Source organism: Toxorhynchites rutilus, chromosome 2 (genome assembly GCF_029784135.1).
Source record: "Toxorhynchites rutilus septentrionalis strain SRP chromosome 2, ASM2978413v1, whole genome shotgun sequence".
In the NCBI taxonomy this organism is placed as follows: domain Eukaryota; kingdom Metazoa; phylum Arthropoda; class Insecta; order Diptera; family Culicidae; genus Toxorhynchites; species Toxorhynchites rutilus.
In genome coordinates, this window is record NC_073745.1 from 131,378,192 (window position 1) to 131,394,508 (window position 16,317).

Below are 16,317 nucleotides of genomic sequence, written 5' to 3' on the forward strand. Positions count from 1 at the left end.
CGGCAATTCACCGATGTGCGATTATCTGACGAGCAGCCATTTATCTGATAAGTCACGGCGAAGCATCCTGCAATGTTGCGCCATTCATACAGTGTTTAGAAATTTATAGCAAACCGAAGAATAATGGGAACTAGAGCTGGTAGACTTTATTTCCGAACGAGACGCAGACATCGGAATGCGCCAGAAAATACTCTCAATCAGAGGGCTGCAGATGTTCCAAATTGATCTTTTATCGTCCGTTATGCTTTTGACAACGTTTCCAGTCTACAAAATCATGACACCTACACAATACGGATTCGGTACATGGTTCCCAATGAAGGATCCAATTTATGAGCACTTATGGGAGTTTTATTTACAGAATCGTGTTGCGATATTTCTGCGATAATATTTCAAGCCTTAGCTTAGCGAAATAATGTAAATGATGTCTCACTCCACCTTGCCATCAGCGCTGATTCTCTCTGTCAGAAACATCTGTTACCTGGTAGAATCATCGCTCACCGAGTTTGTACCAAAGCTGAAACCCATTAACTACGTAGCAACTTATCGGGGTAATTTGAATATTTAAATAACTTTGACGGTCTACAGCCCCATGTGTCAGACGGACATTGTGAAGACTATTCCTCGGATTTCGGTTCACACTTTTGACTAACTGTGACAAGCACTGATAGTTTCGAAGCCGTGAACTGAGCAGCTGAGCCTTACAATATATCTTGATGAGACGTGTCACTTCCACGTTGAACCATGTAACAGCATCGGCATCATTTCGCCGGCCGCTTTCACAACACAAAATGGCTATAGGGATGGGACACGGTGGTGACATCTGCTTTTAGCATATCAGTGCTATGAACAGAGCCTAAACTACCAGTGCCCTGTGACCGGGTCCTCTAGCACAGAGGACGTAATTAATCTATTCCGAGTGTAAGGTAAATTAAACGGAACACGACAATCCTAACTCAATGTTGCTCACCCTTCTCCCTCAACCGGTGATGCCACGGTGGGTGATTATAAATGGGTGTTCTATCGATGCTGCTGACAGAAGTTGGCGTCATCAAACAGCCGGGTCCTTCCCATCTGTACGCATAGTCACAAACCGATGGCGAACGTTTTCGATGACAAATGGAACGACGGCTCGGAAATTGAATTACAATGAATTCATTCGCCGATTTCCTTAGCGAGTTAGTGAAAAACCGCAATTGGCCACTTAAATCGAAATCGATGATTGCAAACACACCGTGGCATTGGTTGACTTGATGGGTGACCATCAGAAACATTATGAGGCACTCAAATTAATATATATTCAGGATAAATATCCGAAATAATTGGAATCTGAATTGTCCCAGAAAACAAATTCCTTGTGGTGGATATAGTTTCTCAATAGTAACTGTTAGCTCAATTTAGTTCGATAGAATCTATAAAAAAAGTTTGGGAATTGAATGGTGAGTTGGTGACCGGTCATTTCTCTGAAAATTATTTTTTTAGGAAATCACCCAATGCGTGCCGTTATAAAAGTAATGTTATTTCGACAAATGCATGCCATGATAAAGAACATAAAAGGAAAACTAAGCCTGCATATCTTGATATAAAAAAATCCAATTTTTCCATAAATTAGTGGCGATAAAAACAACGTCTCATGTTAGTTTATTGTGAATCGGAATTCCATCAAAAGTCTAACATATCGGCCGGGACGTCATGATTTTCGAGGAAACATTTATATATTTTGAAGGCCGTGTCACAAATATCGTCACCAACGATGTGGCACTTTTTGAACAGTTTATCAGCCTCCGATTCGTCCATGGTTTCCAGAGCCTTTTCTCGGATTACATCCTGCAGAATTTCATCCTCGTCGTCAATCAATCCCAATCTGTTGAACATGCATTTGACGAAGCACTGGCAATTATGGTATCAATACGTTAGTATACATTGTATCTAAATATGACGCAGAAAGATACCTTTATGTCATCACTATCATCGGAGAAATTACCTTTCAACACTCTCACGGCACTTTTCCCCGAAACGCCTGTTTCCTTCACACAAGACCGAATGCTCTTACGAATTTCGCCCTTCTTCGGTAGTGCCTATCGTTTTGCCAGCGATGTGAGAAAGTTGGTAATAAATGGGTATACATATTAGTAACAGAATTGAAGTAATTAACCTCTAATTGACTAGAACTTAAACTCACATCAACTGCCGCCATAGCAATCAGCAAACAGCACGCGTAAGCTCCGACGAATCTCATTGAAAACAATTCCAGTAAACTTGGCTTCCTCTCAAGGTAAGGGAGCTTCTCTTGGCGTGCAGTACACAGAGTACACGGCACGAAAAAGGTGATTTAATTACAAGCAAAACTTTGCTGCAACCGTTTACTTTTATAGACTCACAGTTGCATTCCTGCTGATTCATCATGTTTTGCCGGCGGAGACATGCTCTCCGCGGTGGAAGTTTACAAACAGCGGAACCTCCCTAGATGTCAACATTGTTCGGGGTTCAGGTATACAACGGGGCAGGTTGTAAAGTGTTCTAAATTATTCGCTGTCAAACATCCATTCCAGCAGATGAATGAATACTCGGCTTCGTTGTATACATCGATTATAAATGAATAGCCTTCTGAAGCGTAAATCTGGAGAAAATAATTCGTATATTCATTATCCTCCATAAATCCGGAAAGCTAAATATTGTAAAGCGTTTTCGTTGAAACCAGACAAATTAGGAACAGTGGGACCGGGTCTTTCATTTATTTGGTTAACTGAGTAAGGCCATCAACTAACAAGTAATAGCTTATGTTTACAGAACAATAACCCCATGTTTGTAGCGAGTATGTTTGTAGAGTTTTCAGAATGGTACGAGCTTTCATTCATTTAGTGTTTGTTAAGCAAGACTTCATATCATTAGAATCATTCGACAGACAGTGCGAATAAAATGTTCAACTCCTTATTATCAAAACTCACATCTTTCTAAAAATCGTGAAAAGAATATAACGGTACTTGTCTTTTACCGGGTGCACGAGTACCGTTTTGTCTCATATTCCAAACAGTCTCAAATTCCGAACACTTCATCTTTAAATGTAAATTTACTATACTTCAATGTTATAAATAATTGAATAATAAAGGCCCAGACATTTTTTGGGGTATTGGCTAGATTTTAACATCATTCACAAGTATCGATACAGCCTATAATTTATAATATTGAACATTTGCAAAAAAGTGACAGTCAAAACCAAAGATAAAATGTTAGCGTTAGCAAATTCCGTAAAAAACAAGCATCGTTAATTTTTCAATTTTTGTACTTGTTTCAACTATTTTGTTTGTCTTTTTTCATGTTAAGTGCTAGAAAAGGCATAAATCTACAATAAATGGATTGCAGAAATGCAGAAATACTCATTAAAATTAGTATTGATGTAGTGTTCGGAATTTGAATCATGCGTCGATGATTCAAATTCCGAACATTTCATTCTAAATGTAAATTTACTGAACTTCATCGTTATAAATAATTGAATAATGAAAGCGTTAAAATTTTTTGGGTTATAGGCTTCATTTTAACATCATTTACAGGCATCGATGCAGCCTATAATTTATAACATCAAGCATTTACGAAAAAGTGACAATCAGAAGCAACGATAGAATGTTTGCGTTAGCAAATTTCGTAAAAACCAAGAATGAGTCAGTGACAAAAATGGTGTTCGGAATTTGAGACAAATGTGATTAGTGTAATTCTAAGTTTTTCACAATGAAAACATATTTGTAAATAAATTTTTTTGTAGTCAAATGAGAAAGAAAGCTCTATGGTACCCAAAAATCAAATGAATTTCGCGAAAAAGTACCGTTTTGAGTAATAAGACGCTGTTTAAATGCCATCAAACCTTAAGTGTTCGGAATTTGAGACTAAACGGTATGTGGATTATTTTAATGTGAATTATTTCGCAAGAAGGCCAATTCGGGAGAATGTTAAAATGACGCCTCAGCTTTTTCCACGAATCAAAAATCGAACCAAAACGTTGTTCGACAATTATGTGACCCTTCGGTGCAAACAAGTAATCGTAGAAACACATGGTGTACATTTTTATAGCCAATCAATTCCAATGGATGGAGCATTATTGAGGTTGCGAGCAGTCCAAATAATTTGGTAATTGCTGGTAGCATTTAGTATTAATCGTTCCACTAGGCTACAATGGCTTATCAAAGACCACACCATTCTGATTCCGCTGAAAGTGAAGTATACCAAATTCAGTCTTATGTTCATTTTGTATGTGGACGCTGACACCCTAACCCAGTGACACTCAAACTATTTTGGGTAAGATACCCTTTTTCCAGAATGAAGTAATACCATCGACCCCTATAGGAATGATGATTTAAAACAATTATCTTTATCTCATTTATACAAAATACTTAGCAATTCAAAACTTTGGGGTTGGTTAAGTAAGTAATTTATTTTTAGGCGTTCTTGGTATTTATTCAAAGTAAAAGATATAATTGAGTGAAAACACTCCAGAAAATAATTTTTTTCTGTAACTCCATTCAGTTTCAATAGTCATTAAATTCAGCCACCTCATTGACGCTTGGTCTGTCAGACCTATACGCGAGTATAGGAAGATTATTAAAGGATCGTTTATTATTTTGGTTTGCCAAATCCGAACTGTCATGACTTCCGCTTAACCCCTTCCATTAAATTTTGCACAGTGGTCTCATCGACCTTATTTAATACACACCTTTATTTATGTTGTCATTACAATTTTGCGTTTTCCATAATATCAAAAATCAGATTTGGTCGTCACTACAAAATGATTGATTTCATATTTCATCAAAAAAAGTGGGTTGGGAAATGTCTATCAAATGAGTGGATTTGTTTTTACAACCTCTTCAATATCGGCATCAAATTGAATGATTTGACTAATAGAATACAGCACATCATGAAAATATTCCGAAAATGAAGGAAGAAATATTTCTTTGCTATGGTTTTATTCATTTGTTTTGAGACTCCGTTTGACCAAGGCCCAATACCGTTCGATAAGGCGGAGTTCTGGGCTGTTGGGAGGGTTGTAGTCTTTGTGCACCACAAACTCGTTGTTCGCATCGTACCACTCGATTACCCTCGCCAGCTCGCCAAACTCAGCCAGAACATCACAGGCCTATTTTGTTGCTCAAATGCTAAGTAAATAGTTTCGGACTTTCGCTTTGAAAATATTTCAACTCTAAGAGGATTTGAGTTTCAACAAACTTTCTGCTTCGTAACGGATTATAGCTGAGATAGGAGTAAATATCCTTAATCAAGCAAATGGAACCAAATTTGCATGTGGAGGTTTTAGGATGCAATAAATGATTCTATGGTGGTTAGATACTCCTCCGCCTCTCTTAGGTAGGGCTGCCATAAAAATGAAACACAAATTTCTGCATAACTCGAGAATTAATCAAGCAACTGAAATCAAATTTGGCATGTGGAGATTTTAGGGTGCAATAAATGTTTTCATGGTGGTAAGACATTCCACCCCCTCTCTAAGGGAGAGCTGCCATACAAATGAAAGACCAATTTCTGCATAATTCTGCATTTATTCCATGTAACGGAGAAACATGTTATTTGCAAGTGGTTGAAAAATTTTGAACGAGAATTGTGTCTAAAAATAATCTGATGTTATAATGATGAGTTTTGTTAGAAATACTAGGAATTTTATAATGAAAGGTAAATTCAACGGGGTCGATTAGAAGTTCAATCAATGAACAGTTCTGCGATTGGACCCATGAACTTGCTCATAGTAAGAAAACGTGGATGTTTGAAGGTATTGATAACAAAACACAAATTTTGGACGAAGTTTGCCGGGTCAGCTAGTTCATCAATAAAAATACTGAACTGTCTGAGAGTGCTGCTCGGTTAAACATCCATATATTTTCATATGAATGAACCTCTTTCCTGAAATGTATATTCTGAAGGTAGCGCACATGAACTAGGATCCATCAATTTATTCCAATCGGTAATAGAGAGCCATTAAATCCGTCAGGATAAAGACACCCAATAACACAAAGAATGTTGAATTTTTTGTAGTATTAAAAATCACGACTTAAGTACGGGTTGAATTCAGCTTTTGTTCTTGATGACAAAACTGTTTGGTTTTTTTTTCGAGAACTCTCAAGGATTTCTGAACATTGAAACGAACAACAAATTCTTCCATGAGTATACGGGCCGTATCTCTGGAGATCTATTAATGATGTTGTTCTTCATTGATGTCTGGTAATTTTTATAATGCACTTCTTTTGAGTTGTTTGGAAATGTCATGCTGCTACTGCTGATTAATTAAAAGAAAAGATTAATCCTTGATGCACATGAATTAGTAGATTCGCTACAGATGTCGAAAATCACCGTTCATGAGAAACGAAACATCCCGAAAAACATGCATGCAACATGCAAACAGGCAACAATGCATGTACTACATATTAACCCATATTACGGAACCCGATCGGATATGACATATCGCAATCTGAACGAAATAAACTTTTGCATTCTGCATTTCAAGGTTGCAACATTTGCACAATCCGATAGGATTTGACTCGATCAGATTAAGGGGGATAGCGACACGAATTTCGGACGTTCCTTCGAACTACGAAAAAGTAATACAAAGAGTATTTTTACCATCCATTATATCACTATTTGTTTATCTATCTTTAAACAATAAAACCAAAAGTTGAACGGAAAAAAATATATCCATAATTAGAAGCTGATCAAGTGAGGGGGTTAAAAAAAGTTGTGCCATAGCGTACACGACTCCAGCCCTTTTGGTTATCTGAAACAAACAAATCGAACAAATTAGTAAAGAATGGAATGGAACCCCGAAGCAGATTTTCGCTTGAAGAAAGTTATGGCTGGGTCTGGTAGGACTGGAAGAAAATCTGTGTCATGAGCTCCTACCAAGCAACTAGTTTCGATGAATTCCAACAAGTACTGCTAGCAGCTGAACGTATGAAAATCAACGATCCAGAACGCTTCTAGGGCACTTTTAAAACTCCAACCGCCTTACACACCAGATATTGCGGCTTCAGATTATTAACTGTTAAGATTCATGTAAGAACTTCAACTTACTGCATAGTATAAGTTCTGAGAGGATGGAATTTTCAAGTTGCATGAAGGATGCTGAAATATTCAGGAAAAAAACGGTGCATCTATGATCGAAAGATGTATGTCTACAAAAATATGCTTTTGGTTTTTCCTTAGAATCGGTACGAATTTTTCAGGACAATATTTAACATGATTTAACAATTAAGGGTTGTAGGTCAACGGAATCATCGATCGCGATGATACTGCAGATGTTTTGTTTTTACTAGGTTCATTATAGCCATCAGGCACTACCGAACCTGTCAAAGCGAAAATCATTGATGTTTAGACGAGAAAATTCTATTTTCAAACAAAGTGCTTGATTTCATTGTCTGATTTTTTTGAAAACTCAAACAGCCAGCCAGTTTTAACAAAAATGCTCGAGAATAAGCTCACAATCGATATTTTAAAATGAATATGGAGATAACGTAAATGGAATTCGGAAGAAAATAATAAGCTCCCGAACAATGTTGAAAAAAATCGAAGATTTCAAGACAATTCGAACCATTGGTAAGGTTATAATTTTAATCAATAAACATATGGAATAGAAAACAGAGACGAACTTGAAATGAAATTTAAACAAAAAAAATTGTATTTCTCGATTTTTTCCTCAAAACCGGAGGAATATCCACGTGGACAACAGAGGGGGAGGGGGTGTCTAAAATCATGCTTTTCCTGTCCACGTGGTATGTGGACAGCCCCTAACGATAAATAGCGCAGAACACGAAAATGAATAAATAATAAAACTATACTAACTAAACATTTCACAGTTGCTCGTAAAATCAACCAATAGATCAAACAATTCACACGATGATTGAATTCAACACTATTTGCAGAGTTGGTTAACATAGACTATAATTAGTGGGGGTCGAATCAACCCGTAGTAATTGTTGGTACTGTTTAGGTCGTAAACGGGAGTATAGCTGAAGTCGCTGAAAAATTTGCAGTATTTATTTTTGAAGACTACTTTGAACAGAGAATTTTTCCAATGAATTTTTTTTTTTTGCAGTTGCAGACTAACTTTGAGAATCTTTCTCTTGATTGAATCATTCTTAGACGTAATTTTGATGGTTTTCTCCAAACGAAATGATCAATTGTTGATACAAACCCCGTTTTGTTGATATGCCTCACACCCACTAATTTGCAATCTAATAAATGCGACATCACCAGTCTACAATATTAAACCCAAGATAATCCAAATAAGAACCAAAAAGAACGCGTCAAAACACCCCCTTGCATACTCAAAGTGAAATAATCATCGGATGGATGTTCCAACCTGTCGGTATGACAAAAAAAACTTCTCGAAAATAACTGCACGATAAACAAATAAATACTTCTGCAGTAATTCTTGCAGACGTTTGTACGCTAGACCTAACACCTCTTCACGTGCCCTTAGACTTGAGACCGCCAAACTACCCAGTGCTTTTTTTACCCCGTAAGGTTGTTACAAATAAATAAAACTATGCATTCTCGACCTAACAACTGGCACGGCCGGAATGAATTGTTGGAGTATAAATAGCGTGCCTTCAAACACCTCCGCGAGCCACTTTCTTCGGCTTCGGTTCAGACGGTTTTTGCCGCTTTGGTCGTTAACATTGCATTGCGTGTTGTGTGGAAATATGCGGCACTTGTACCTGGCCCTAATCGTTAAAAGGTTCAATTTAAATAATGTGTACTTCTGTCCATACCCATTGGACGATACTTTATGGCGCGCGTGTGTCGAAGAGGGCCATAAATTAGGAATGTTGACTTGGGTGCAATATGAATAGTGCCTTTTCCGCTCGGATTGGCGACGAAATACGGCTCTTGGCTCCCGGTGACTGCATGCAGTGGCTCGTAATGCAGCGGAAAAGCATTTTCAACCTTGCAGCTTTCCATTGCGATTAAAATGTCACATCAACAGCGCGTTTAACACCGTGCGAAATGCTTCATAAAATATGAGATTTGCTCAGAACAATTGCTGGGGCGGATTTTAATTTTCATTACCGAACGTTTATTAGTTCAAAAGGCTCGTTCGTTTTGCCTTCCGAGGGAATTCTTCGAGGAGATACATTTTCACACTGACCATAATTCACAGAGTTTCGCGATTTTTATAGAAACATTCATAGGCCTGAAAGGCGGTTTCGCAGGCGTCTTTTCCATCGACCGCGCACTTCAAAATCACTGCTTCCACTTTTTCGCGTTCGAAATCGGCGGACAGCGCTTCCACAATGTTATCAGTCTGCAGTTTGCCCTCGCCATCGATGAAGCCTTCCTTCTCGAAAAAGCACCGCACAAAACATTTTGAGCGTTGATCATCCAATGAAAAATCTCCAATTTTCAGCAAGGCTACCGAAGCAGGATTCACTCCGGTTTCAGCGAGACACTGCAGCGCGTACACATCTCCTTGTTGGCGTTGATGCAGCGTGAATGCCTATGAAACGTTATACATTAATTACAAATTGTTTACTTAAAATAAATCGATGTTTTCTTACTTCACTATGAACCAAAACAACACAAAAAAGGATGACAAATTTCATGATCGCAGTGGAAGATTGATTGGCGTAGGGCTGACTATGAAATGAAAGTAGTACTGATAGCATTCGCTATTAACTACAGAATTTTTATATCGGATACCGCAAGCGAAAACATATACGTGGGAAAATTCTTTCCTACCACGATCTCGAACTAAACTGAGGTTGGTTAAATAACAATGCGAAGTTCGGTATCTCACGATAACGCTCTTCCGAACGTGTGTTCATTATTCGTTCAAGTTCAATAGCACTAGACTGAATACAATTTAAAATAAATTAATACGTTAAGCAATGGAAGATTTACAACTACAATTATGTGGTGATTGGTGATTGTAAACGTAAGGTACAAGCTTGACCATGACCATGTTCAATCATTTTGCTTTTTTCATATCTATACGAGGCTTTCTCAATATGTTTAAGATGTGCAATCACCCGTTACAATACATCAAAATTGACATCATCATTAGATAGTCTGACGATTTCAGAATGTATGACTTTCAAGTGTCCCTCATGTTTTCGCAATGATTTGATCTTTTTTCCGAAAATTTATTACGATTTGTGTCTTCTTTTAGTGGTGGACCACAATGCTCGCAAATTTTCCGAATTCAGCCGTCTTCGTTATGCGCTCCAGGTTGCTATATTTTCCTACAATCTTGACAGTATTTTAATTCTACGTCCTAAAAACAACTGTATGTTAATCTCGAACTCCATTACTATAATTGTAGCTTTGTAGTTATGTTTAAATTAAATTTTGTTGTATGTGATAATGTAATACACTCTGTCCAACTTCTATAACACCACCCTGATTTTATTTCATTGCAACACTAACAGTTAGAATTTCAACAAGATACATTCATACATTATTGAATGCTTAGAATAAAGTATATTTGACGTCAATTTCGTTCAAAAAAGTTGCTTGTTTATCTATTGTGCTTAAATATGATAATTTCAGCTGTCCAGTTTCTATAAGACCATTTCAAAATTGATAAGGATTATCAATGAAAAATTCAAAACGATCGGCTGATTTACTTGTCCATAATTGGTAACCTTGCCAATTACTATACTATTTACCAAATGCTGTTGAACGAATTTCTCGATATTTTTCCATGTTTCCGAAATTGCGACCTTGAGCTTTTCAAACGAGGTGTACCGTTTCCCTCAGTGTAGATTCTGCGTACAAGGATCCCCCTAAGATTTTCAACAGGATTCAAATCTGGAGAGTGAGCCGACCCATCCAAAAAATTAAGTTTTTGGTCCTTAATCCATTGCTTAGTTCCCTTGCTGATATGAATAGTAGCATTGTTTTGCTAGAATGTGATTTTTTGTGACGATATCCACGCAAAAACGGCAGGAGAGAGGATTCCAGACCATGTATGTAATCCTTGAATGATGTGAAAGCTGTCTTGAGCTTTTCGGTTGCACAGAATCCCGCCCAAACCATGCACGAGCCTCCACCAAAATTCCTGATTGAAAAAGACTGTTCCTTCTTCCGTAAATCACGCCAGTACCCGTTGAAACCATCAAGACCATCCTAATTGAACTTTTTTTCGTCAGTGGAGATAACCTATACATTGAAGAACTTTTCGTTATGGTATATAGTAAAAATTATTCTTTTGGAAAAATTATTTGTTGCAACATACAATGTCCCACTGTCGGTTCATGTGAGCTTTGGCAAAATTCAGACGTCTTCCGATATGAGATGGTGTAAGATGAGGATCTTTAACCTTTTAAACCCTCTTTATGTGAGGATTTTTACCAAAACATCATACCTCATACCTTTTTTTACCAAAACATCATACAATCATACCTCTTAAATCGTAGGCTCACTGTTAGCATTGGGTCGGTAACTTCGGAACATTTCTCGAATTTATCTGGCGTGCCACAAGGGAGCAATCTGGGCCCCTTGCTATTTTCAATATTTATTAATGAGCTATCTGTCATACTACCACCCGGCTATCGACTGTTTTACGCTGACGACGTCAAAATCTACATGGTCATGAGGAGTATTGAGGACTGTTACGCTTTACAACGGCTGCTGAATCGTTTCACTGAATGGTGTACACGGAACATGCTTACGCTAAACATTCATAAATGCAACGTTATCACGTTCCACCGCAAGCTCAATCCGACAGAGTACGATTACGCAATTGACGGACAGTCTCTCGATCGTGTATATCAAGTTCATGATCTCGGGATCATCCTAGACTCAGCATTCACCTTCCGATCACACTACAACGACATTATTTCTAGAGCTAACCGCCAGCTGGGATTCATGTTTAAAATATCCCAAGAGTTTAACGACCCACTTTGCCTCCGGTCTCTATACTGCACTCTGGTGCGATCGATTCTGGAATTTAACTCTGTAGTTTGGTGCCCATACCAGTCAACATGGACCGCAAGAGTCGAAGCAATACAGAGGAAATTCGTTAGATATGCCCTCCGACGTCTTCCGTGGCGAGATGCATTGAACCTTCCCCGATACGAAGATCGATGCAGATTGCTGGGACTGCAGACATTGGAACAGAGAAGGAGTATTGACCAAGCTGTGTTTGTTGCAAAAATTTTCAACGGAGAAGCTGACGCACCGGAATTATTAGGACAGCTTAACATCTACGCTCCTGAACGACTGCTTCGCCAACGAAACTTTCTGCTTCTTGAGCCCCGAAATACTTTGTATGGCCTCCATGACCCTGTGCGATTCATGTCGGCAAGTTTCAATGAAGTTTTCGCTCACTTTGATTTTGGCTCTACTGCGTCCGCATTCAAACACAGACTCACAGAACTGAATAGGATGAACCACTGACAACGACATTAACTAAGGACAAGGGCCCAGTTCCCAATTAGTTTTTTGTTATTTTTTTTATGATTTGACCACAGTTGACGCCTATTATTATTTACTTTTTTATATTTGTTGTGTTCAAAATGTGCTACTTTTTTTTTTATACTTATATATGTTTTGCATGTGAATGAAAAGATATGGGGTTTTGGCCTCCTCTATTTGGTTTTTCCCCATCTTAATTCATTAAGACTACGAAAAGTCAGATGAATAAATAATAAATAATAAATAAATAAATGACGAATTGTCACCCAAGTAACCATTAATTTGAAATATTGTTTTATTCGCATAAGCGATTTTGAGGTGATCGAATCTGTTCCAGCTATTTCCCGCTGATCCCGGTCAGAGAGTTTCAATTTACGTGGAGCTCTCTCCTTCTTACCGTTTCCTTGAGGAATGTCAAATAATTGAACACTACTTGATGGCATCATTCAATCCGACGATAAATTTCTCTGATACCAACATTTTCTTGGTGAAATGCATTGATTTGTCTTTCTTTTCACTCCGTGAGCACTTTTCCCTTCGGAATTTCCCAGATTTATTGATGAAAACAACTTAAACAACGGAAAAATGTAACTGGTCTTATAGAAACTTGACACTTTGAAAATGCAAAACCTTTGGTTAACGCTCAGCGCTTGCACACACACACATATGAAAATCATGCAAAGTATGGTAGTCACCAATACCAACACACTAGAATATAAGTTGAAGCATTGTTTATTTATAATGGCACAAAACAGCAAGATCATCACCCGGTCTTATAGAAGTCGGGCAGAGTGTAGGAGTACCGGTGAGTTTCCTGGTGTTTTTTCCAAAAAATAATGCTTTATTCTGCAAAAATGGTTTCAAAGTTAATATTCAAAGTATTGCCCATCGCTAGTCACAACTTTTTCCGTTTTTCCGTTTTTTTCCAAACAATCATGACACTTCATCCTGCCCTCTGTCAACATGTGGACTTTGACAACTACATTTGGCTTCGCATCAGCAGTACCGCCAGAGCGAAAAGATAGTTCAGCTTGTCATTATCCTGCCGCAGCACCGGTGGAAACTTTTCCAACGTTAAATAAACTCTGCATGCTGGCAGAAAGCGGAAAAAAAGTTTTCCTTCCCATGAATAGTCACCCAAATGTACATGTTCAACAACATAAGAATATGCAATGCAGCGTGCAGTGTTTGGACTTCTTCTGCATGATAAATGCTTGTTGGGATATGTTTGTTGATAGAATACTGTGTGCTTAGCTAGAGAACGAAAACACCATACCGTTACTCATCTTGCGGATGCATTATCCCGTTCTGTACCAGCGAAATGGTTCAAGAGAGAGAGAGCCGAAACGAAGGCTTAAGCTGTCCTTTTCGCTGCGACATGACTGCAGCACTGTTGACATCATCGTTGCATAGAACAATTTTTCATTTTCGTAAGCTTCTTTATTGACCGTAAGAAACCATAGAATTTCAGTTCAGCGATTGGTTGAGCAAAGAATGACACGATGTCATCCGGGAGTTCAGAAACAATTTATTTATTCTTATGCACTGAGCGTTTATAGAACCGATTTCCTTGAGAAAACTCAAGTGAATCTTATGTTCACAGCAATAAAGTGATGTACCATTTGCACTCCATGCTATCTTTTTCCAACAATGGGATACTTTAGAGCAGATCCAAATCGAATCAACAAATGACAAAACAAGATTTTTTTCATATGGATGAAAGTTTATATTTGCTTAGGACTAGAGAAATATGAGTTTTCCGCAAGAATTGGGACCATTTTGACTCAAGAGTAACTTTTCAAAAGGAAGTTGCGATGTTAGTAAGAAAAATCTTTTATCAATTTTATCTCGAAAACTATGAGTCGTACCGAAACGGTGTCTTAGAACGAGTTGTAGAGAATTGATGTTTCAACGTGGAAAAAATGTACACTGAGAAAAAAAACATAACTTGTTTTTATTTACGAAAACAATAATTTGCAATATATAGTGTTGGGGAAAAAGAAATGTCGTATTTCTGATCGAAATTTGACGCTTTATGTAACATACTCAAAATTATCCAATTTAGGTCAAATATGCGCCGTTTTGTTCACAAACTTGTTGCCATTTAGAAGGCAACTTCATTATCCTCCCCTTATAAAACCCCTCCTCCTTATTTGCAAAAAAATCAGACAGCCAGTTTTCCCAAGCCTCTTTTGAGGCCAACTTAGTATCACCAATAGCGTTTTGCATGGACCGGAAGAGATGATTATCACTTGGAGCTAGGTCCGGACTATACGGTGAGTGCAATAGGGGGGGCTCCCGTAGCTTCTGACGTGTCAACAAAGATGTGTGAGGCCGAGCGTTGTCCTGGTGGAAAACAACACCATTCCTATTGATCATTTCTGGCCGCTTTTGGTCAATCGCCTGCTTCACACGATCAAGCTGCTCACAGTAGAGAACCGAGTTGAGGGTCTGGTCGTAGTTGAGCAGCTAATAGTGGATGATTCCCTTCCAATCCCACCAAACACACAGCAAAACCTTCCTGACCGTCAATCCGGGCTTGGCGATGATTTGGGCCGGCTCACCGCGCTTCGACCACGACTTTTTTCGCTTTAGGTTGTCGTACGTGATCCACTTTTCATCACTAGTCACACTCTTCTTCAAAAATGGGTCAAGTTCGTTCCGTTTCAGCAGTGCATCGCAGGCGTTGATTCGGCCTAAAAGATTTTTTTTTCAACTCGTGTGGCACCTATACATCCAGCTTTTTTGGAATCTAATCTTCTGCAAATGGTTCCAAACGGTTTTAGGGTCTATACCCAGTTCCTAGTCAATCGAGCGAGTGCTCACATGCCGGTCTACTTGGATGATTTCAACGATTTTATCGGTTTCCACGACGATTGGTCTACCAGTACAGGGTGTATCTTCGACAGCCACTACACCAGAACGAAATCGATCAAACCAACGCTGTGCTGTGCGAATCGTTACAGTATCGGGTCCATAAACTCTACGATTTTTTTCGGCCGCCTTCGTTGCAGTTTTACCTCGCAGGTAGTAAAAACGTAAAATATGGGGAATTTTTTGCTTGGTGGACTCCATCTTTGACGCGCTATAACTTAGGACTGAAATAGACAATCACAACACTGTCAAAACGACACTAGTAGCACAGATTGTCGTCTTTAAATAGCCGTATAGTATGGCCCGATGCGATAAGTACAACACAAGATATGTTTAAGTGTTGCCATATATTGACAATATACGACATTTCTTTTCCCCCAACCCAATATAAAATACATAGTTTCCATATTTTCATGATAAACAAAATTCACTTGAATTAACGCAACAAATAATACAACTTGATTCCAGTTCAATCATCCGCTTTCAAATCGAAATAACAAAACATTCAATAACATGAGATAACATGATGAAACACAATGTGCATAAGAGTAAAAAGAAATACCGTTCCGAATCAAATTTCGGACGCTTAAGGCATATGATGCAGAAAACAGTTCTAAACTTTATGCACAGGTATTATTTGGTAGATATTTTCAATAAATTAGTTCAATATGCTTTCAAGCTTTCTACTTTGGTACCTATTTCATTGAAAACATAATAAAATCATCGAATAAAACGCTTTTCAAATGAAGTGAATAAGAATCCAACTTCGGACATCAAATCAAATTTCGGACAGATTGAATTCAAATTTCGGACCCTTTATTTTGTAATTTAATGGACGAAAATTACATTACACTTGATTATATTTTATAGTCAACTGCGAAACGCTTACCAAGCAATCACAGTAAACTGTTAACGACGATGAGAACTGATGAAACACGGGAGAAATTTAAATATTTATGAACGGGTAAATTCTACGTGCTCACGCAAAACAAACGTCAAACACAAACGATAATGAGTGGTGCTGTTGATTTTTTT

At 38.1% G+C, this 16,317-nt stretch overlaps 1 protein-coding gene across 1 annotated transcript; it reads right to left on the reverse strand.

Annotated features, from left to right (window-relative positions):
- Positions 1–1,605: 1,605 nt before the first annotated feature.
- LOC129766124 (uncharacterized) lies at positions 1,606–9,631 on the reverse strand. The gene is made up of 5 exons (XM_055766590.1): positions 9,549–9,631; positions 9,150–9,487; positions 2,180–2,321; positions 1,950–2,075; positions 1,606–1,887 (listed from the first exon to the last, which is right to left on the reverse strand). The coding sequence occupies exons 1-5, from the start codon at positions 9,591–9,593 to the stop codon at positions 1,660–1,662; spliced, it is 879 nt and encodes a 292-aa protein (XP_055622565.1). The 5' UTR covers positions 9,594–9,631; the 3' UTR covers positions 1,606–1,659.
- Between the last annotated feature and the right edge of the window lie 6,686 nt (positions 9,632–16,317).